This window comes from Chelonoidis abingdonii, chromosome 5 (assembly GCF_003597395.2).
Source record: "Chelonoidis abingdonii isolate Lonesome George chromosome 5, CheloAbing_2.0, whole genome shotgun sequence".
NCBI lineage: Eukaryota > Metazoa > Chordata > Testudines > Testudinidae > Chelonoidis > Chelonoidis abingdonii.
In genome coordinates this window covers 23,558,990-23,581,589 of record NC_133773.1, presented here as the reverse complement: position 1 = coordinate 23,581,589, position 22,600 = coordinate 23,558,990, and the positions used below count along the sequence as shown (strand labels likewise).

General features: G+C 38.2%; 1 protein-coding gene across 3 annotated transcripts in view; it reads right to left on the bottom strand.

The window, feature by feature from the left end:
- Positions 1-22,600, bottom strand: part of CCSER1 (coiled-coil serine rich protein 1) — a 1,157,679-nt gene that overhangs the window by 405,750 nt on the left and 729,329 nt on the right. For 2 of the 3 annotated variants that reach the window (XM_075066155.1, XM_075066156.1), the window contains exon 9: positions 15,726-15,803. In XM_075066155.1, coding sequence (XP_074922256.1) covers positions 15,726-15,803 — 78 coding nt within the window. Of the gene's footprint in view, positions 1-2,832; positions 3,128-15,725; positions 15,804-22,600 lie in introns of those variants that run through there. The other variant, XM_075066157.1, reaches the window with a different exon arrangement.

Below are 22,600 nucleotides of genomic sequence, written 5' to 3'. Positions count from 1 at the left end.
CCGGGCCCGCCCTCTACTCCGGGTTCCAGCCCAGGGCCCTGTGGATTGCAGCTGTCTATAGTACCTCCTGTAACAGCTGCATGACAGCTACAACTCCCTGGGCTACTTCCCCATGGCCTCCTCCAAACACCTTCTTTATCCTCACCACAGGATCTTCCTCCTGATGTCTGATAATGCTTGTCTCCTAAATCCTCCAGCAGTACACTCTCTCACTCTCAGCTTCTTGCTCCCAGCTCCTCACTCACACTCCTTCTCCTCTGGCTCCTCCCTGCCTGACTGGGGTGAGCTCCTTTTTAAACCCAGGTGCCCTGATTAGCCTGCCTTGATTGGCTGCAGGTGTTCTAATTAGCCTGTCTGCCTTAATTGGTTCTAGCAGGTTCCTGATTACTCTAGTGCAGTCCCTGCTCTGGTCACTCAGGGAACAGAAAACTACTCAGCCAGTGACCAGTATATTTGCCCTCTACCAGACTCCTGTAGCCCACTGGTCTGGGTCTGTCACAATATAAATAATTTATAATCCCACTGGTCTCCACTTGGATACAGGGTGGGGTCTGTGTTAGTAGAAGATCCTGGAGCGAAAACCTGGCCTAAAATATGATCTTGAGAGTCTGGGGATCAGAAAAGCAGCTAACCAACATAAAAGATAAGAATTGATAAATATTGCCACCTGTATTACAGCAACCACATGTACAAGTCAGTTAACAATCAAATATATGAGTAAAGTCTAATATTATCTTGGAAAATGTTTTTTAAAAAAACCTCATTTCAGGCACCTTTAAAGCCAAAAGCTGATTTTTTTTTAATTCAAGTGTAAAATGCCATCCTTTTCAAATGCAAGATCCCAGAGACTAAACAATAGCTGATGTTCAACAACATCTATGTCTATGACCAGGGCCCCTAGGCACTATGGAAACACTAATATTAATAGTCATCCAGTTAGCAGCAGATGACTGGGAAAGGATTAAGAGTTTTGCCGCTACCCAATCTTGTTATTCGGGAAGTAGGAATGGCTCCCTGTGGGGATAAAAGACGATCCAACTTATGGTAAAGCCAGATAGACCTAGCTCAGGAAACTTAGGAGCCGCCAAGCCTGGGGAGAAGGTTTAAGTTCAACTTGGTTACCTTATGTTGATTTCTTTGATTAAAAAGGTCATAATCAAAACAAAAAAAGTTCATTTGGATTTTACTAATGTGTACACCAATTTTTTAAGGATGGGTTCAAGAAGTCACCTGCTGTCTACATAGACAAGTACATTTTTGTGTAATCACTGAACCATATCCAGGGAATACAGTTTGTAGTTTGTTCATCTTGGCGTCATGGTGGACAGATCTCTGAAGATGTCCATGCAGTGCGCAGAGGCAGTCAAAAAAGCGAACAGGATGTTAGGAATCATTAAAAAGCGGATAGAGAATAAGACAGAATATTTTATTGCCCTTATATAAATCCATGGTACGCCCACATCTCGAATACTGTGTACTGATGTGGTCTCCTCACCTCAAAAAAGATATTCTAGCACTAGAAAAGGTTCAGAAAAGGGCAACTAAAATGATTAACTTCCCACAGTCTGGATCAACTCCTCCTGTGTCTGATCAGGAGTTGGGAGGTTTGGGGGGGAACCCAGGCCCGCCCTCTACTCTCGGGTTCCCAGGGCCCTGTGGATTGCAGCTGTCTATAGGCCTCCTGTAACAGCTGCATGACAGCTACAACTCCCTGGGCTACTTCCCCATGGCTCCTCCAACACCTTCTTATCCTCACCACAGGACCTTCCTCCTGGGTGTCTGATAACGCTTGTACTCCTTAGTCACTCCAGCAGCACACCCTCTCACTCTCAGCTCCTTGTGCCTCTTGCTCCCAGCTCCTCACACGCACTTCCTCTCTCTGGCTCCCCCGCCCTGACTGGAGTGAGCTCCTTTTTAACCAGGTGCCCTGATTAGGCCTGCCTTGATTGGCTGCAGGTGTTCTAATCAGCCTGTCTGCTTTAATTGGTTCTAGCAGGTTCCTGATTACTCCTAGTGCAGCCCCTGCTCTGGTCACTCAGGGAACAGAAAACTACTCACGCTAAGTGACTAAGTATATTTTGCCCTCTAGCTAGTCAGAGAGAGCTGTCGTGTATCATGGTGTGTCAGTCCATAAATCGCTATTAGCCAAGAAGGGTAAAGAATGGCGTCCCTAGCCTCTGTTAATCAGAGGATGGAGATGGATGGCAGGAGACAGATCACTTGATCATTGCCTGTTAGCGTCACTCCCTCTGGGGCACTTGGCATTGACCACTGTCGGTAGACAGATACTGGGCTAGATGGACCTTTGGTCTGACTCGGTACGGCCATTCTTATGTTCTTATCTGCTTCAGTCGCACGTTAAAAGATGCCTCACGTAAACTGAAACTCTTATGAAAAACTGCAGAATTGAAGGACAATAAAACAATGATTCCAATGACTTCAGCACAACTGGAGAGTACTCTGTACCCTAAAGGATATGGCCTAATGCTTCCTTAATATACAAGTGGATAAATTCTGACCTCCCTTATGCTCATGGAAATCCAGTGCATAAGAATAAATGTGGGCAGTATTTCACCTAAAGATTACAAACCATTATTTATACAAGAAAATGAATATTTGCCCAATACATCATGCATTTAAAGGAGTTGCTCTTGTGTTCACTAGTGATGGACATCTATTACTAATGCAAGACACAGAAAAATTTTCCAACTTAAAGGTTCATTTTCGTAAGGCTGTAGACTTTTAAAATATGTTCTCTAATCTCAGCGATTCAAGGGTCAATAGACTACTGTTTCTTAGTTATTTTTAATAACATAGCTGTACACAAATGTTTTATTTTAGATAATGAATAACTTGATAATTTATTAATAAATTTAATAATGCAGATCTTGTCACAAAGTCTTATTTTTGATATCGCAAAGCTTATGAAATAGTAGTATTTTGCAAAGTTAGGTAAACACAGGAAGTACTGGTAAATCGAGGCTCATTTCATATTCATCAATATTTAATTAAATCCATAAGCGCAGAGTGTCCAGATGCTGTTTTTTTAATTTAATAATGTTGGAACCAATGAGATGCTGATTGGTTTGTAAACTGAGCCGTCAGTACATGGAGAATTCCACAGGGCCTTTAAAAAAAAGGAAAGAAAAGAAATGAAATCTTAAAAATTAAAAAGATTTATGCGTTGATGGTAACAAATCAAATAAACCAAAAATGTGTATTACAGCTCTGCAGATTCTAAACAGCCCATGCAGATACTTACCATGATACAAATAAGCAAAGTATTCCTGCTCATGCTGATAATTTTAAGAGACATTACAATTAAGTAGAGCATAATTAGGGAGGCCAAGGTGTTAGATTTATGTTGGAAAGAGGTCAGAAGAATTAACTAGATAAATCCTTTTTGCCCATCTCTAATTTCTGAGATTTCTTTGAGTTTCACAGCGTAGGGCATTTCTACATGTAACCTGTATACTACATTAAAATATTTTCGGATGCTGATTAGACTCTATGGGGCAGTAGATAGTTCTCTAATATTTTTTTAAATACTCACTTTTAGTTTCTATTAATACCAAAGGAAACACAATTCTGTATTCCTTTCAAAAGCAGTGGAGATCTGTGACTCATTTCTGCAAGGTATTAGCCAGTCTTCTGAGCTTCAGAGTTCCCCTAGCTCCCACTGGTGCTTTACTAAGGCCTGGTCTACATTGCGGGGGAGATTGAGGGGAGGAAATCAATCTAAGTTATACAACTTCAGCTACGTGAATAACATAGCTGAAGTTGATGTACTTAGACTGACCGACTGTAGTGTCTTCACTGCGGTGAGTCAACTGCTAGAATTCCCTCGTCAACTCCAACTGCACCTCTCATGGCGGTGGAGTACAGCAGTGGGCAGGAGAGCGGTTGGGGGTCGATTTATCACGTCTAGACTAGACGCGATAAATCGACCCCTGCTGGATCGATTGCTGCCCAGCGAGTAGTGTAGACATACCCTAAAAAACACTCAGCATCAGGATCAAGACCCTAATGTAAAACAGAAACTAGATAATGAGACTACAATTGAGAATTTCCCTAAAAGAGATGTTATCAAATAACTTTTCTTAAAATAGGTATGCGTTTGCTTATAATGCCCTGATAGAAATCTGAAACCAACCTCTATAGCAACTTGTTGTAACCTTTTACATTTGGGAAATGTCAATATATTTAATGGAACAATACCCCTCTAAATGGTTTTGTCTTGTGGTTTTCCCCCACTTCATTTTTTTTTTTTAAAGTTCATCACTGATTGCATGTTCTGCATAATGCCAGGAAAAGGGCTGATAAGTTGTGCCCCACTGGCAAATGGATGGCTTGATACTAACACCACAAAATATATTAGAATCCTGAATGCACATGTCCTGCTTCTTTCTTTCTTACTTTAAAATGTGTTTGAGTGACAGAGTGGGGACTCAAAATGTTTTAAAACCAGAGGCCCTTGTCCCCCTGATTAGTACTAAATTATGCGTAGTTAAAATTTTTCTAAGCTAGTTGGCACTGTTTATAAGAAATATAAAAATGCAATTACAATACATTGCAAATATAATTAAACGGCAGCCTTCATATAAAGCATCCTAAAATAATAAGTCTCAAACAAAAAATAAGAATAAGGAATTAAAGACAGGATGTTACTCAGAGATGAAGATTTCCAAACAGGTAGTCAGCGCAAGCGAAAGAGTGACCCTCAATCATGGAGAGCTGCAAGGAGCAGACAGAGATGGCCAGCTCAGGATGAGTACTGCCTGCAATAACAAGTCTGCAGGATGAAGAAGAAGAAATAATGTAATTTTTAAAAAAAGCCCCCAAGTAAAAGTTGAAGAACTTAGAAGTGGTGAAGAGTCTTAACATTATGGTTTAACCTAGATATTGCTCTGCTTTAGTACGTTAGAAGTGTGATTTCTGTGACATCTGCAAGGGCAAAGATGGAAATGAGTAAGATGCAGGGTAGAGCAAGCCAATAGGAAGTTTTGAAAACCAGGAAGGAAATTTTATACACAGTTACTTAGTTACGATGGAGCTCAATATGGGGGAAAAAATCCCTTTAAACATGTAGAAAACAGTATAGCTGTATCACACATCTGTTCCTTTTATTGATCTGTAAAAAAACATGGTTATCAATCAACATCAAGAAATACATTAATAAAAGTGTTTTAACTGTGCCTTTATTTACAGAAATAGTCAGAAGCCAGCTTGTGAAAAACAAATGGAAACAGAATATTGCTGCTAATGTTCAGCACCTCTGGAAAAAGGTAAAAATGGCCTCCTTACCTGTGGTTTTGTCTTCTCTAAGTGGGTACACAACACTCCAATAACCCAAGGTGTGTGGGTCACCAGCATGAGTGAATTTAGGGGAGGCATGTGTTTTTGGTATGAAAGTTCCAGGTTCAGTCCCTCCTGCCAACCCTTGTGCCAACTTGGGGGGTCACTGCCAAGTGGTAACTCGTACGTGGAGTTGAACTCTTATGTACATCAAATACTAAGGATGGGCTTCCTTTAACAAGCGTAACACTCTGGATATGTGAATTGTGTCTCCTTCAGTGGACAGTGCACAACAAAAGCTTACTAATGAGACCACTAATGCAGTTACTCCTTTAGTTAAAGGTGGTAGAAAGCTGTGCTTTTAGTGCTTAAAGTACCAGTTTATTATCCAACAGGGTCAATATGTGTGTGTGCACATGCACATGCATATCCTTCCGCCCCCTCTTTCATTCAGAAGAAAATACATACACAGATAATCTTCTCTTAGGAGCAAACATACCATGAGAGATTATAAAATTTCATGTTGTAATTAAAAGAAAAAAAATAAACAGCAGAAAATAACCCACAATATGAAAAGCAATTCTACAGAAGAAACAATGATGCATCCACACATTTTATATGAAAAGATACAGACAGAGGTGTGCTGTGACATATCGGGGCACAATCCAGTCTAATGGGGGGCTGTGTCACCCTTGCCTTACAACCATGGGTGCCTTACAATGACTTGCTCAAGTAGCTCCCACGTGGGCTGTTCACAAACAGCCTTCCACTTGCAAGCCACACCAACTGAAAAGTCCCAGTCTTTTTCATCTCTCCTCATATGGAATCAATTTTGTTGCCCTTCTCTGTACCCTTCCCAATTCTAAAATATCTTTTTGGCTCACTATGAATATACCATAGGGATGACAATCAGAGAAAAACTGCCCAGCACATCGAGTTAGTCTGCCAAGTGCTTTAAAGGGATCTATGTTCTACTGTACATAGTATAAAATATCAACCATATGAATTTATAGGTGTAAACTACAGACTATTTCAGGTTGGGTGGAAACCATTAGAAGGTATGTATAGTAGCATGGCTGATGAGAGAGGAGAAGACTAAAGATATATGAACTGAGGAACAGTGCAATACTTGAAATAATTACCCTAAAACTGCAACAGAAATAGGGATCTAATCCCCACCCCCCATAAGTTTTACTTTCAAGATCTAAACATGTACTTCTGATTAGATCTTAACATTTTTTCTCTTAACTAACTCCTACTCACTATGATCCTGTCTTGCAACCTCCTTTCTTTTCCATTACCTGGTCTCCCTCAGGCAGCAGGGATGGCAAACAGTGCTGAATTATGGATGGCAAGGATGGGCTAGCTATGGAGACAGACCAAGGCTCATGTCTCCAGATATCAAACAGCAGCATGAAAAGATTTAAAATAATGAGTGAGTCCTAGTTCAGTCCTTCGTAACAAATGGGGTTCTAGAGTAAGAGTTATTCCTGTTTTAAAATGTCTGATACAATCCACATCAGATACAGGTATTTAAGTCAAATGTTTGAGTGCATTAACCATGAAGAAGTGAGCTGGAAAGTGTTTCCTTTTGAAATTAAGGAATATCAGCAACAAATAGCAACTCAATTTAGAGAAAGTTTTGAGAGACCAAAAGGACTGTATGATGCCAAGTGCTGGAGAAATACATCATAATCCCTTTTAAAAATTAAGGTTATTAAGCTACAATCTAAGAACTTAAGAGAAAAACAGCACTCACAATTTTGTAACATGATGGTGCTAAATGCATATAATAAAAGTTTAAAAACAAAAAAAACCAAACCCACACCTTTGTATCTTAGCATCTGTGCAATGTGCAGTTAAATCGATTTGGCTATATTCTCTGCTAGTATAAATCTGTGTGGCTCAAGTTCAGCTGAAGATCTGGCCTACAGTTTTAAGAATACCTGTCTATACCTTATCTCTAACACCCTTCTACACCTTTAGTAAGTGCAATATCAGGAATGTTATTCATTTTAATAGACTTTGTTTATTAAGCAAAATCCCACCAACACATTTGCCAAAATCATAGAAAGGAAAATACCAGAGAAGAGAGACAGCAAGTGATGTACAGTCTTAGAAATGAAAACATTTTCACAATAAACAAAACTAACTCAGGAAATATGGTCAATATTGCACTGAGAAAAGTCAAGTTAGGAACAGTAGGTTTTCACTTAAAACCCAACCTTCCCAGTACTCCCAGTAGAATCATGGCATCACAATGATCTTGCTGCCATGTAAATTATTAAAAGTTTTTAATAAAACATTAAAAAGCATTAAAAGTCACATTAAAAGCTCCAGATTTTCACTCAAAGCTCCAGGGGGCAATCTCCGAGAGCTACAGATGTATAAAACAGTCAGTCAAAATAGAACTAAAACCCATTAAACAGACATGCCAAATTGCCCTTAGGTAAGCCACAATACAACTATTTACCATCTTGGTTTTGATTTCTATATGAAAGCAACTTATTAGCTTATAGATTAATAGACATTTTCCTTGCTACCAGTTCCAGGATCAGCACCAGTATACACAGTAAGTACAGTTTCACTGTGTACATTTATTTTAAAAAGTAGCTTCTACATATACTTGTTATTAATTTATTTCAGTTAAACCTCTAATTTCTTTAAATATCAAAACATGGTGTAAACTGATCTTTCCACAATGATTTTTCATTTCATTGGGACTTCTATAAATGGGGTGAGGGGAAATTTCTCAAACCTGCACATTTATACTTTTTAAATAGCAAAAGAGAATGAATCCCATAATTCAGACCTGAGTCACAAATGTATAGCATCCAGAAATGGTGACTGCTCCATTTGTTCCAACTCATAGCATCCAGAAGTATGATTTTATAAAGTGCTCATCATAGCCCTAACAAGAATAAAAAAGTCCCATTGACATCAATGTGGGAAGAGGCAGACCAAGACAGTGTTCTTGAAAATCTCACCCTACATGTATATGCCCAATTTAAAAAAACAAACAAACAGTATATGCAAATGCAACAGTGCACAATGTGCACATGGATCACATGACATACAGTAACTTTCCATGCAACTGTGATATGCGTGACAGCTGTGACCCAAGACCTTTTGATCGTAACTGGCAGAGAACACAGGGTACATAAGGGTTATAGGAATCCTCTGGGTGTGGTATTATTTTCATTTTAATTCAGCAAACTGTGTCATGTAAGGTTTCCATTGAAAGTCTGTCACACGGGTCATCTTAAATCTGTCTGAAATGTATGAATGGAGATATGTATATATTGAAAATTATATTCTTCAAGCATCAAACATCTTACATATACAACTTGGGCATGTGCAAAAGTTTGCATGCATCTCTGCATATGTATTCCAAAAACATTTTTCTTATTCTATAATTGTCTAAAACATTGTCTGTAACTAATTCTTGCTCTGCTCTAAATCTCCTATCTCAGTCATGAATCCTGATTTAACTGTAACATTAAACACATTACTACTACATGGAAGAGCTCACATTCTGTGGAACTGGATCTTTTTTCCCCCCACACATCATCAGGATATACAGGCTTCAGAGCTAACACTCTGGCCACGGCGCGTTACAATCGATTGCTCGGGGATCGATATATTGCGTCTCATCTAGACGCAATATATCGATCCCTAAGCGCGCTTACATCGATTCCGGAACTCCACCAAAACCAACGGAGTTCCGGAATCGACATGGCGAGCCGCGCACATCGATCCCGCGCGGTGAAGACGGGTGAGTAGATCGATTTTAGATAATCGATTTCAGTTACGCTATTCTCGTAGCTGAAATTGCGTATCTAAAATCGATTTTCGCGCGTCGTGTAGACCTGGCCTCTGTGTAACTCATACCTCCCACCACCTGCAAACTCTTCCTCCCAGAGAGCAAGAATAGCAGGGCGCTCCTTCAGGTGAATTTCAGAGTTTTGCTTGGAAAACAATCCCGCTCCCAGTGATTATGTCTTTGGGAGGGAACAATATGGCTCTAGATAAAAGAAACTACAGTAAAGAGAGAGAATCGATAGAGCTGATGTGCACATACAATGCTGGTATTTGTCAAAAGGTAAAAAATAACTCTTGTTTATAGCTACTGTGCAAAGCACATATTGAAGCACACTGGCAATAATAAATAGAGAGCACCTTGATTAAGAGCATCCTGGTTTAATATCACCATTAATGGAAGCACAGGACCAAATCCAAAGCCCAGAGGAGCATATGTCTTTACTGGGCTTGGAATCAGGCCCATACTTAATTTTACCTTCACTAAAATAATTAAAAAAAATAAACAAGCAGTTTAGAGATACCTGGTGCACAATTAACATCAGTTTAGGGTGCATACAGGGAGAGACAAAAAGAGGGATAATCACACCTGCTCTTAGGGACTGTTATTTCAAATAGAATAAAATAAAGTACACGACCACTCAACCCAAAACCACCAGATTATGATGGAAAAGTACTACTACTGTCTGAATTCCTTTAGCAATAGAGGCCGAGAGCTTCTCTATGATGGTTTGTTCCTTCATTCAAATATATTTTCATCAAGGTGATATTTGCAGTGCCATGGGCTATAAAGTATTTACAGGATGTGTATATATTATTTTGAAAACTCTATTTATATAGTGGACATAATCAGAAGAATCTGCCCTACAGTTTAATGTAATCTTGTAATTGGCTACATTGCTACTTGACTATATCTATTCATCTTCCATCCTGTTTTAATAACCCAACTGACACATGGATTATTCTTTGAGCTCACAATAAAATAAGCCTGTGCAGTCAAAGGAAAGTGAAGGAGGTTAAATTGCCATTGATTATTTAAGACATATTCATCATTTATTTAGCAATTTCCCACATCACAAAATCTGTGGTGCTCACAAACCTTTCTGAGAGATTCTGAATTTGTTTTTAAAAGATTCTCACTACAGGCCTTATAAAGCAGAACAAATTTTGAGGTCTCCTGTCAATCTGCAGCATAATCAAAGTGTGCAACCTTTTGAACCTTTATATGCCAGCCTGTTTTCCTTTAATTGCAAGCACATGAGTTCTCTCTCTCTCTTTCGCACATGCTCACACTCACGATAGTATTTCACTTCCAATTTAGGGAGGTAGTAAAGTGGTCATTGTGAGCAAATGAGGGCAGTGCTACTGTACTTCATTATGAAGGACAGATTTATTTATTTATTTATTTATTCCAAGCTGAACTGCCACCATTTTATTGATATGGAAGTTGGACTAAGCATTGGGCACCACAGCTTAAAAAAATCAGGAGGAACACTGTAATCATTCTTTCCAGTTCACAGATAAGCCATCTTCCTTGTATTTTACACCCTGTTACCGCCTTTCTAAATGGAAACATCTATGTAAATTCCCAGAGTACTGAACAGGAGAAAAGGAAAAGAATACAACCGCCTACAAGTAACAGAGGATCGCCAAAACATAAATCTCCCACGTATTATCTTCAATGGAAGCAGGCCTGCTGGTCATTTTAGATGGTCAGACTCTAACTATAATTATGCTACATACTGTACCATGTGATGATATCCACATGGTATATTGCAGACAAAAAAAGTCTAACTAAATTAATCTAATTTAGCCACCTTACCTGCAACTCTGTACCCCACTTATCCTTCTTCATCGGGGTTGCGTCTTACATTCTGAACTTGTTCCTTTCCGTCCCACCCTCCTGCCATACCCACAAAAAAAAAAAAAATCTATGTCCTCAATTGCAGGAACGGGTATATTCTGTCATGGACAACGGAGGTACTAAGGTAAGGTACTATATTGCTAGATCCAGGACTCACTGAATTCAAACCAAACAACCCCACTAACTTCAAGAGATTTTAGAACACTCCTATATCTCATCAAAGCTCAAGCTAGAAAACAGTACCTTTTAACCACTGTATATATCCCACAGCTCTTCAGCAGGGAAGAGCCATTGTTTCTAATAGACATAGACCATGACCCAAAATTGATTCAGACACCCATATCCATGTACACAGTATATGGAACCAAATTTTGCAGCCCAAGCCAATCTCACATTCTTAGCCATGGTAACTCATAAGATAGTGGACCCTAAAAAAATAAATTATCATTTATAGTACCTACAGTCAGATATACGCTACAGTCTTGTGTTTGCATATATATTGTATGCTATATTATCTGGTTCCATAAAGAGGCTTTGTTAGCATTAGTATGAAGCCATTAATGAGTTACATAGGTCATTCAAGAAGAGTGCAAATAAAACCTCTACAATATATTCTGTATTCAGAAAGACTACTTTAAGAAATGATTAGGGTTTTAGAACGTTTTAGTGATATGCTGCTGATAGAGCAAGGTTTCATTAATTATAAGCTAGAGTGAGAGAGAGAACTTAGTACTAATAGAGTTTACTTTTTAAGAAGCACATGTAAAATAGTTCTGTTTTGTCTTTTCAAATAAAATGCTAATGCAACAATACATTTGTGTTTGAAGAGAAAAATGTCAGAGAATGCAAAAGTTAAGGTCTTCAGGGTAACCCTAACTCGTCATCACTGCAAAAGTGTCGCATGTTGACATTATATGGGTACAGAGTGGGTGAGTTATTACTACTAGAATATTGATTTCTTAATTACCTGCCTTTTGTGATGTTATATGTCAAGTTTTTATAGCAATGATTCATGTAGACTGCACATATACTTTCAGTGACTAATTAGGTTATTCGATGTAGGCTATATATGCAACATAAAACGTTTACTGCAGGGGTGAATTAATGTTATTGTGAGAATCTTAACTTTTTGCACTATGACCTGTGTGTTTAAACAAAGAACTTTAATGTTACATTAGCACCAAAGAGTTTTGTATTTTTTTTTCCAGTTTTCATACATACATGCAGCCCCCACCCCGCTGGCACACGCATACACTTTATTGTATATACATCCAAACAGAATACACAAACGCATACCCAGATACACATAAATAGATATACATGGACACTTAAATAGGAATATATTTGGCTCAATAAAACCTCATACAAAACCAAAGAATGTGAGTATAATTGCAAATGACTTCAACGAGAACAAAACTGAACCTACTATTACCTGTAATAAGCATCCTCTGTCACACAAGGAACAAAAGCTAATAAGTGAATGAAAAATATTCCATAAAAAGAATATACATAAAATATAACACTGTAAAAAGAAGAGAGTTATTTATTTGCATATTCTCTCTCCCTCCCATGACTTGGTTCTAACTTTATTCCAGTCAAAATCAGTATGCCCATCATTTACTCATGCAAAGAAAAATATTATTTCACTTTTCTCCATGATCTTGTTCTCTTTATTACAGTTTCTCCAACTATTCTGTATAAGACAAATCATTCCAGACAGCTATGTTGTGTCATATCAGAAAATTCCACATCTGTTTATGTTGACATGTCACATTAAGTTAAATGAGAAAACATGATGATGACGATGCCAACCGCAGCACAGTAGGGATGTACCATTGGGGAAACTTGAAAATTTGTTGGCACAATATTATTTAAGAGACAGCTGTTTAAAAAAAAGAGAGAGAGAGAGCGCGCGAGAGAGAACACTCTGGATTTACTGTTTACTCACTGCTCAAAAAATGTGACTATTGATGTGACCACCTTAGAATTCTTAAAGTATCCTAAAGTATACACAACCTTATGATCCATAGATCAATCAATCAAATATTTTATATCCAGGATATCTGTATTTGAAACCATACAGTGATAGAATTTCACAGAGACATTATGGCTTAATTTTTGTAACTACTGTTTAATTACTAATAAATATGTTTTCCTACAAATTATGAGTTCACCTGATGTCCCTCATTAAGAATTTCAATTGACTATGTTCCACAGCTGATTCACTATAGATGAAGAGGTGTGGAAGGGGAAGAAAGTAATGTCTATGTCACTAGTCTTCTGCTCTCACAGGCAGAGTACATCACTGCCACTAAGCTCAGCCTCTGCTTAAGGGCTTGGATCTGGAGATACAGTAGTCGGTGCTGGTCCATTATTAGATTAATTTCTCTCTCTTACATGCATTTACAGGAGATGAAAAAATGGTTTCCTTCAAATTGTGATAACTCCTTCCATGAAAAGTATACCCTATATTGAAAACACAACGTAAAGACTTCTTTGATTAAAATTAATACTAATTTTATCAAGTGAAATGTGACTGGGCACAAGGTGGCCTGACCGTGAAAGATGTGCTATGGTGCCGAGGTGCTATCTTTCATGGGAGTTATGGACACTCCAAAGATAAGCATCTCTTTCATGCGATAGTGTAACTTTCGGTATACAAGCCACCATAATTCTTGAAGTAAACACTGCAAGTTGTGGAAGATCAGCTGTCACTAGGGCAGCTTCAGTACTTTTATTTTTCCTTTTAAAATGCATTTTCTCTACAATCTCAACAATTTCTCTTGGGATCCCAAAATGTCCTAGCTTTTGGTAGTTTTTAACTCCCTGCCAAGCAATTAAAGGGACAAAGAAGTTTCCAATTTTACTGAGAGGGGCAATTCAATTTAAGACTGTGAGAGACAAACCACTTTGCAAAGGTTTTCAGCATCTGGTAAAACATGAAAGAACAGGCTCTTCTGGTAGCAAAATCCTGTCGGATACTAAGATAGATCACTGTAGCCTGAGATTTTGGATATTACATAGTTTGTCTCAACATCAACTCACAGCAATTTAAAATAATACTATTCACTTATACAATGGAAAACATGCACAAATCTGAATTCTAAGACACTTGATTGAGTCACATTTTGTGGCTGATAGCTAATTTCCTCCAACAAACATTAGCAAAATCTGCAGTGTACCAGTACTCTGACCATATGAAAAATCACCTTGCTGAATGCATTTGTTGTAATCCCAAAGTACTGAAGCAGTTTCAACATTTCCCACAGATTTCCTCATCATTCCGCAAGTATGCAGCAGAATATGGTGACACAGGCATTGTTACCAATTCACAAAGAGAGATCAGGGCAGAGAAAAGCAAGGAGCAGAAAAATTACCATTAAAAAAAAAACATGAAAATTCTTAAAAACTTGTAAAAACTGAGTTCTAGAGTGAGATGTGCAAGCATAATAAATCATGATCAACATTTTTCTTATACAACACAGTTTCTTAACACTCAACAAGAAAGTTACTGTTTGTGGCTTTGAATCCACCCTTATTCAGGAAGGCACTTAAGCACTGTGCTCAAATCCCATTGCTTAAAGTTGGACACATGCATTAAATGTTTTCTTGAATAGGGATGCTTTCCTGAATTGGGGATTGTGCTACTAGTTTTACATACAAAACATTTTTTGCCTGACAAACTTCATATTGTTTCTGTCTGGTTAACTATACATCTTAATAACATTTAAGATTACTGCAGTTTCATGGAGTTGAAGTCACGGTATTAAATATGATTTAAATAATAGGGTTTTGTAACTAAAATATGCGTGTTTGACATTCACAAGGATAGATGTGTAAGAGAAAACACTCAGGCCCTAATACTGCAATGAGATATGCATAGGCAGACCCCTGAGCCTGCATGGACACCAATAAACTCAATGAGGCTCTGCGCAGGCTTGAAAATCCACATGCATGCACCTCACCCCAGAATCAGGGGCTTCCTGCATATGACACCCTTTGGCTGCAAGTATGGTAGGAAGCTGCTTGAGTTACAAAAGTACTATGGCTGTACGTACACTCTGCTTGAGATTTAACATCCAAACACTCTTTGCCAATAATTGTTCAAGTCATAAAAAAATTCCAACACACAAGCAGACTACTGTCTCCCCATATTCCACCAGTGACAGTCACATTTTATAATCATGTCTGTAGTTTAAACTGTTTCACGGAGCATAAAGATGCTCTTTTCACACCAGGAAGAAAATTCTAATTTTCAGTTAAATTACTTACAGTATTCCCTGCTGATGCCCAACAATTAAAATATTAATGTCAAGTTCTTTGCAAAGTTGTGTGCCTTTTGTCACACACACCAGAATGCAAGAGTGACTTGCTTAGTCTATGATGATTGCAAACATAACTTCATTGTTAATAAGGGCACAAATGCCTTTTTTAAAAAAATACAGAAAGATTTCACATTGTACTAATACACATCATCCTAGATGTGTTCGTGCCAATACTAACAGAAGTATATTGGAGCTGTTGGTAAAACAAGCAATTAGTATGATATTGGAATGTTGTCAGGTAGCTGTAATTATCTTTTTCTGTTGCAGAAGGCATTTGAGAATCATTTAGGAGCAAAAGAGGAACAGTGTTCTACTAAATCCTATTAAATTAATGCATGGACATTCCACTAGCAGAGGCAAACAGGCTGGTCAAAGTCTGAATACAATAAAGAAGACAAAAAATGTTTAATACAGCTACTTACATCATGGCCTACAAGTTCAGTCTGTGTGGATTTATCTACTTGGGAAGCAAGAGCCTTCTGTAAATGTTGGGCTTTCTCCTGCAAAACAAAACAACATATTGTAGGTGAGTCATATTCTCCCTCACTGGGTTTTTGAGCTACTAACATCCAGATAATAAGTGCAAAACTCATGCACGGACAGCTGTTTGGAAATGGAGTTATCATGGTATTATTCCCACTGGGAGATTTGTTTTCCTGGTACTGTTATCTTATGTATCAACTGATCCATTTATTAAGTGGGCAGTGAGCTCATAAACTGTGAGTATGCATAATTCAGGAGTGCTATGGGAATATCACTGTAATGTGATGCATGGGATCCTCCTTCAGGAGCAGATTTAGGATTCTGTTAAGCAAGCACTTCTGTGGATGCCACAAGCATATTTTACGATAGAGAAGTTAAAAGCATACTACCCAGCAAAACCAGATTCTGAAGGATGAGAAGGGATATCCATAGACTAGAGATTACTAGAACATTTTCAACAAAATTCTCCCATTGAAATACGCAGTTTCATTCAAGCCAACACATTTCGTGAAGAAACATCAATTTAAATTACATTTTCACTGGAAAGGTTTTTGAGGTCCAGAGTAAAGAATTTGGTCAATGAGAGAAAAAGAGAGAAAGAAAGAGTACCGATTTTCTAAAAAATCTAACTGTAACCAAGTTGGCTGCCTCCTGCGTGCCCCCACATGGCCTAGGGTCATACTTCAGGGAGCCTGCCTCCATTTCCCCTTGGACTGTTTAAATCAGGCTTTTTCCTGGTCAAAAATACCCCTCCATGGGGACTGGTTTTATTAATATAAAATACATTCTAAACAAAACTGAATTGACCCCATTGCTGGCTATGTGATTGTGCAGGAGTTTATAGAAATATATGCTTGGCAGAAAAGAAGCCCTCTTTTACCTGGACCAGCATCCACTCTCTCACTGATGGAATGCCACGTTTGGTCAGGATCCATTGTGGACACTAAGCTACACGCTCCCTTCTGTGGGGGCCGGGAAGCAATTTTTCCTCTCACCACCAGATTGGCCTAAGTGAAGGGCAGGGGGAGATTTTCCCTTTCCCCATAGCGGGTTCCAGGGGAAGCTTAATTGGCAGTGACCATGGAATGTTAAGCTATGTCATCACAACTCATTATGATGACGTGGGGTAGACTGGTCTGGTGCCGATACTTTATAGGGACGGTATACAGTGATCAGATAAATGGACTGGTAAAGGATTTTAAAGGAGGTATTTATTAAAAGAGCGCAAATGGGAGAGGGGGTCGGGGCTCCTACGGCATGAAAGGGAGCCAACCTCCTTCCCTTGTAGCCCACCTTAATCCTCATTCAAATAGGGAGAGATGTTAAGGTCCCAGCAGCGGGTGGGGTGGGGAGCAGGATGGGAAAGGGGGAGGGCTGATGGAAGTCCTCCTGCTGCCAAGTATATAGTGAAATGGTCAAGGAATTACCTACACTGTATGCTTTTTTCTAACTCAAGAGAGTTAATAATAAAGTTGCAGCTTAATTAAACCACATCCTGTTTTTAATCCTTTGGGAGTGGGGAAAGCCCTCATAATACAATTTAAGTTTCAGAAACATTTAAAAGGTAATAATAGTATAGCATATATGAGAGCAAGTCCACTAGTACAGTAATAGACAACTTCAATGTCATCATTCAACGGAGATTTCAAAGCATGACAGTGCATCTTTTACACCAGGGATAGGCATCCTCTGGCACGCATGCTACCTGATTTTCAGTGGCACTCGCACTACCCAGATCCTGGTCACTGGTCTGGGGGCCTCTGCATTTTAATTTAATTTTAAATGAAGCTTCTTAAACATTTTAAAAATCTTATTTACTTTACATACAACAATAGTTTAGTTATATATTATAGACTTATAGGAAGAGACCTTCTAAAAACGTTAAAATGTATTACTGGCATGCGAAACCTTAAATCAGAGTGAAAAAATGAAGACTCGGCACAGCACTTCTGAAAGGTTGCCAACCCTTATTTTACACAATAATTCAACAAACCATAAACTGCCTAAGCAACAGCATTCTTCAAATATCAGAATTAAATATATTTAATAGTAATACTCATTCTTATATTTTCTCTTCTTTCTGTATATTTAGCTGATTTATACTAGTTAAATTAGTTAATTATGGATGCAATGCTTGAAAAGCAATTCTACAAAGTATCTACTTATTAAAATTGTTGAGTAATAAGAGACTATCAGGGTCCTTAACACTACAATGTGTTCTTCTGATATAAAAGCACTCAATAAAACTGATAACTTGATATTGCAAATATAATTTTATACAGTATGTACTGTATCAACAGAAAGATATGGGCTGTATAATGGGCTGTAATGATAATTTGGGAAACAAAAAACCTCCTAAGTCCCATCAACACTACTAAAAGTGAACACCAAGTAGCATGACTTTGATTATAGACAATAAAGTGAAAATTTGTTAAGGCATCATTGTAAAAAAATTACCACATCGGCTTCCATTGGCCCAGAGCTCACTTAGCCTGTCTCATCCCTCTTCATTCTAAAGTGAGCATCAGAAATTGCAGCTCACAGGTATAGATGGCCAAGTCTCCCCTGCAGTTGGATAATTTTGCCCAAAGACAAATTTTCCGGTACAAGTTGATATTCATTTTTTTCCTGAGTGCTTCCTTTCCAGATTCCAAACTCTCTCCTTACGTGTTATCACTTTAGAAAATTCTATATCCAGAGAAGGTCTAATTTTGTAAACCACAGTTTATGTGATTTACAAATACTTGTATCTGAATACTTGACTGTGATAAAGTAACATGGTTTAACATGACTGAGACCCCCACATTTGATGACTCAGTTTGGTCCTGCCTATACAAAAAGGACTAGAACATGTTATAGTCAAATTTGGAAGTTGTCCATTGGTACTGGTTCATAATATAGACATTTTTCTTTTACAGTATAAGCTGGGCATCAGCTGACATAAGGAATATTATGGTCTAGCCCCATCCCTGTAAGCCTGCTCCAAGTAGCCCTTCCCTCTCCTCACCCCCAACTCCCTTCATTGCTATCACTGCTGCAGCTCACATTAGTCAAGGGAAACAATCCTCCCCACACACCCCTCCCATAATCCTGGATACATTCTTTAAGATAAGTGCATCAGATAACAGCATTTCTGGATCTGCTAAATGGAATGATTATCAGACCAACAAGACTATAGCATTCTCTGGTTGAATCCTGTCCACACAGGTATGGCTAAACTACCTAGTGTTTTCAAGACTGAACACACCACAGAGGCACAGCACTTAAAAAAAAGCAATGGATGTTTATGTAGCTATTGTCTGTGCACGAACCTTAAACAGGTAGGCCCCTATCCAGTAAAGCACTTACACACATGCTTAACTTTGAGCATATGAGCAGTCCCATAAACTTCACAGGGCTACCCGTGTGCTCAGAATTAATCACATGTTTAAGCACTTTGTTTGGCTAGGGCCTTAAATGCAGTTATGTTAAGGTGTCATTATTAGTGAGGGACCAAACAAGATCTGCTCCGCTGCTTGTGGAAACCTCAGAACATGTTCTTCTACAGAGATATCTTGACACAGGACATGGAGTGTTCTTCCTACTTTCCTCCTAATCCAACAAATAGCTATTATGCTAATTCCTATAAATACTGTACCATCATTACAGTCTGTGCTTCAGAAGTTAGCACAGCGTCAATATTGAACTACCTGGAGTAGCAGTGACACTATGTGTATTAGAATGAAGACCATTTATGTATTTAAAGAACTTCCTAGGTTCTACAGAGAATGTTCCCATGTTTTATGATTAGGGCCCTATCAAATTCATGGTCCCTTTTGCTCAATTTCACAGTCACAGGGTTTTTAAAATAGTAAATTTCATGATTTTGATTATTTAAATCTGCAATTTCACGGTGTTGTAATTGTAGGGGTCCTGACCAATAAAGGACTTGGGGGAGGGTCACGGGGTTATTGTAAAGGGGGAGGGAGTCATGCTACTGCTACCCTTAGTTCTATGCTGCTGCTGGCAGTGATGCTGTGCTGCCTTCAGAGCCAGGTAGCCGGAGAGCAGCAGCTGCTGGCTGGGAGCCCAGCGCTGAAGGCTGAGCCACCCCACCAGCAGCACAGGAGAAAGGACAACATGGTATGGTATTGCCACCCTTACTTCTACGCTACTGCCTGAAGAACTGGGCCCTCAGTCAGCGGCCACCTCTCTCTGGCTGCCCAGTTTTGAAGGCAGCAGTGCAGAAGTAAAGGTAGCATGGTACGGTATTGCCACCCTTACTTCTGTGCTGCTGCTGACAGAGTGCTGCCTTCAGAGCCGGGTGCCTGGCTAACAGCCACTGCTCTCCAGCTGCCCAGTACTAATAATAATCTAATGATCCGATCCCTACCACCAAGTGTAAATACTGAATGGCATATTTTCCTCCAAAATAGCTTCTGGAAATGTTGCCATTGGCCTATGTGTAGAGTTTAAGAGATGACAACAGAAAGATTCACAATCAAAACATACGTTTTCCTAGTGAATTTCATGTTTGGACCTTCCATGCATCATGAAGAAAGTCGACCTTACAGCAACGATTATATCATCTATTTAAATCATGCTTCTCTGAAAGTTTAAGATTTTAAAGTAAAGCTCCAAGCAACAAAGCAAAAAGATCAACTTCCAAGTGACTTTTATAAATATGTAATAGCTAAACATCTCTCCTTACCCTAACATTTGTTCTTATTGCCTCTTATTCTGAATTAAACATAACAACCCAAAAATGTTATTTTCAGTACACTGCACAAAACCAGGTGAGGTAAGGCACTGGCTTTCCCAAACGTAAGTCAATTTCCTCCCTCCTTTCCCCCTTCCTCCCAAGAGTGATGCAGCAATGTGTAGTTTGTATCCAAGTATCATTCAACTGAGACCCCAATATTAGTATACAAGGGCGAGGGGAGACTGAGGGCTGTGTTTGTTTTAAGGTCATCTCACATTGCTGAAAGATATATTCTCAAAAATGAGGTAGAACATTTCACTAAAATAACTTCATAGCATAGTTAAGTGCACATTTTCTTCCAGTTCAAGGAGAGGTCAACTGTATTTATGTAATGACATGTTTTACAGGGAATGATCTCTTACTGCATCATTTTTTGCTGCTTCAATTATTGAAGCTACAAATGAAAATGACTCATTAATCCAAGCGAAAACTTTCCGCTATTGAACCACTTCCCTCCTTAAGGGTGAAACTGATATTGAAGTGCAGATAGGGGGAACACACTGAATGTGATTTGGAGTAAAAAAGAACTATATATAGTTATATCTCAAATTCTGTGTACAACACCTATGACACAGTTTATATTAATTAAAAAAACAAAAAACAGACAGACAATGTTTCACCAGGAATTACTACAGGAGAAGCACAAGGGGGACTACAGGCATCAAGACGGTAAGAGTAGACAGAGAGAAGATTTGTACCCATTGTGAAAAACACAAATGTCTTTACAAACACGAACCTCAAGAAACAAAATAAAGTAAAATCCCAAGAGAGAACAAAAAAAGGAATGTAAGAGAAGGAAGAAACATGAGCTACCTATTATCACCATTCATAATAAAAATTTATTGGCAAACTATTAAATTAAATAGATCTATGAAAACACATGCATACAGGCACACAGACATAATGGGATAGGATAAACCAGATGAACCAGGGCAGTAGGCCCATCTGCGGTTTGCCTAAGGCAGCAAAATACTTAGTGCAGCCTCTGCTGTAGGTAAGACACCTCAATATTGATGTAAAAATGATATTAAATTATTATAACTTATTTTTATCTCATTACAATCAAGGCTGTGCTTTTACTGAATATTAAGATATAGCTACAAGTACGTTATATCCAGGATGCTTAACAATATAACAATATCAAATTATGTTTAGCTAGTTAGGTTGCAAAATGTTAAAGCTAGCTGAAGAAATTCAAATGTTTCTACTTTATCTCCCAAGGACAAACAAATATCAGAAAAGATAATCAAGGCTTTAGGGGCATAAAGTGTTTATTATCCTAAGAATGTTTATACAGACTCAAAAAGTTGTATTTAATACTTTACCTTGCTTAATTTGTATACTATTTTCTTTGTTCTATGTTTAAAGATATATTGTGTTTTATAAATATCTAATAGATGATTAATTGCTATAACAAAAAGTTGTAATTCTAAGGGGCATGGGCAAGAAACAACAAACCACATAAAACTTAACTGTTTTGGGGTGTGTGGGGCAATCAAGTCTTGTTTTATCAGACCAATAAATCAGGAGGTAAAGTGAGCATATACCAAATTTACCTATACCTTTTCTTTTCTTTCTATACCTACACCTTTTCTTTTCAAAGCAGAAAAATAAATTTAAAACCACAGAAAGAATTTGAAAAATATCCTTATTGAAATTGATTTCTTTTGTAAATACACTAAAGACTCCATTCTTTACAGTTGGAGAACATTTATGATGGGAAATGTATGGCAGAAACTATTGGTTACGTCCAACCAATGTTTCCACATTTTTTATTTCTCAAGTGCTTCAGATAGAACAAATGTGGAAATATACATCTCTGAAAAAACGTATTCTATCTAAATGCAAGCCTTAACATAACTGCTAGATATCATAATTATATTAATAAGATGTTTTATATACATATATAGTAAGGTCATTTGATGCTATAACTTGTTACTAATATAAGAAGCTATTTCAATACAGAAATATTTATATTCATTCAAAAATTAATTATCTGGCACTGCTTAAGGAATCCTTCACCAAACTCCTGAAGACAAGGAGATGGGTAAAAATAAAAGACAATGCCTTCTT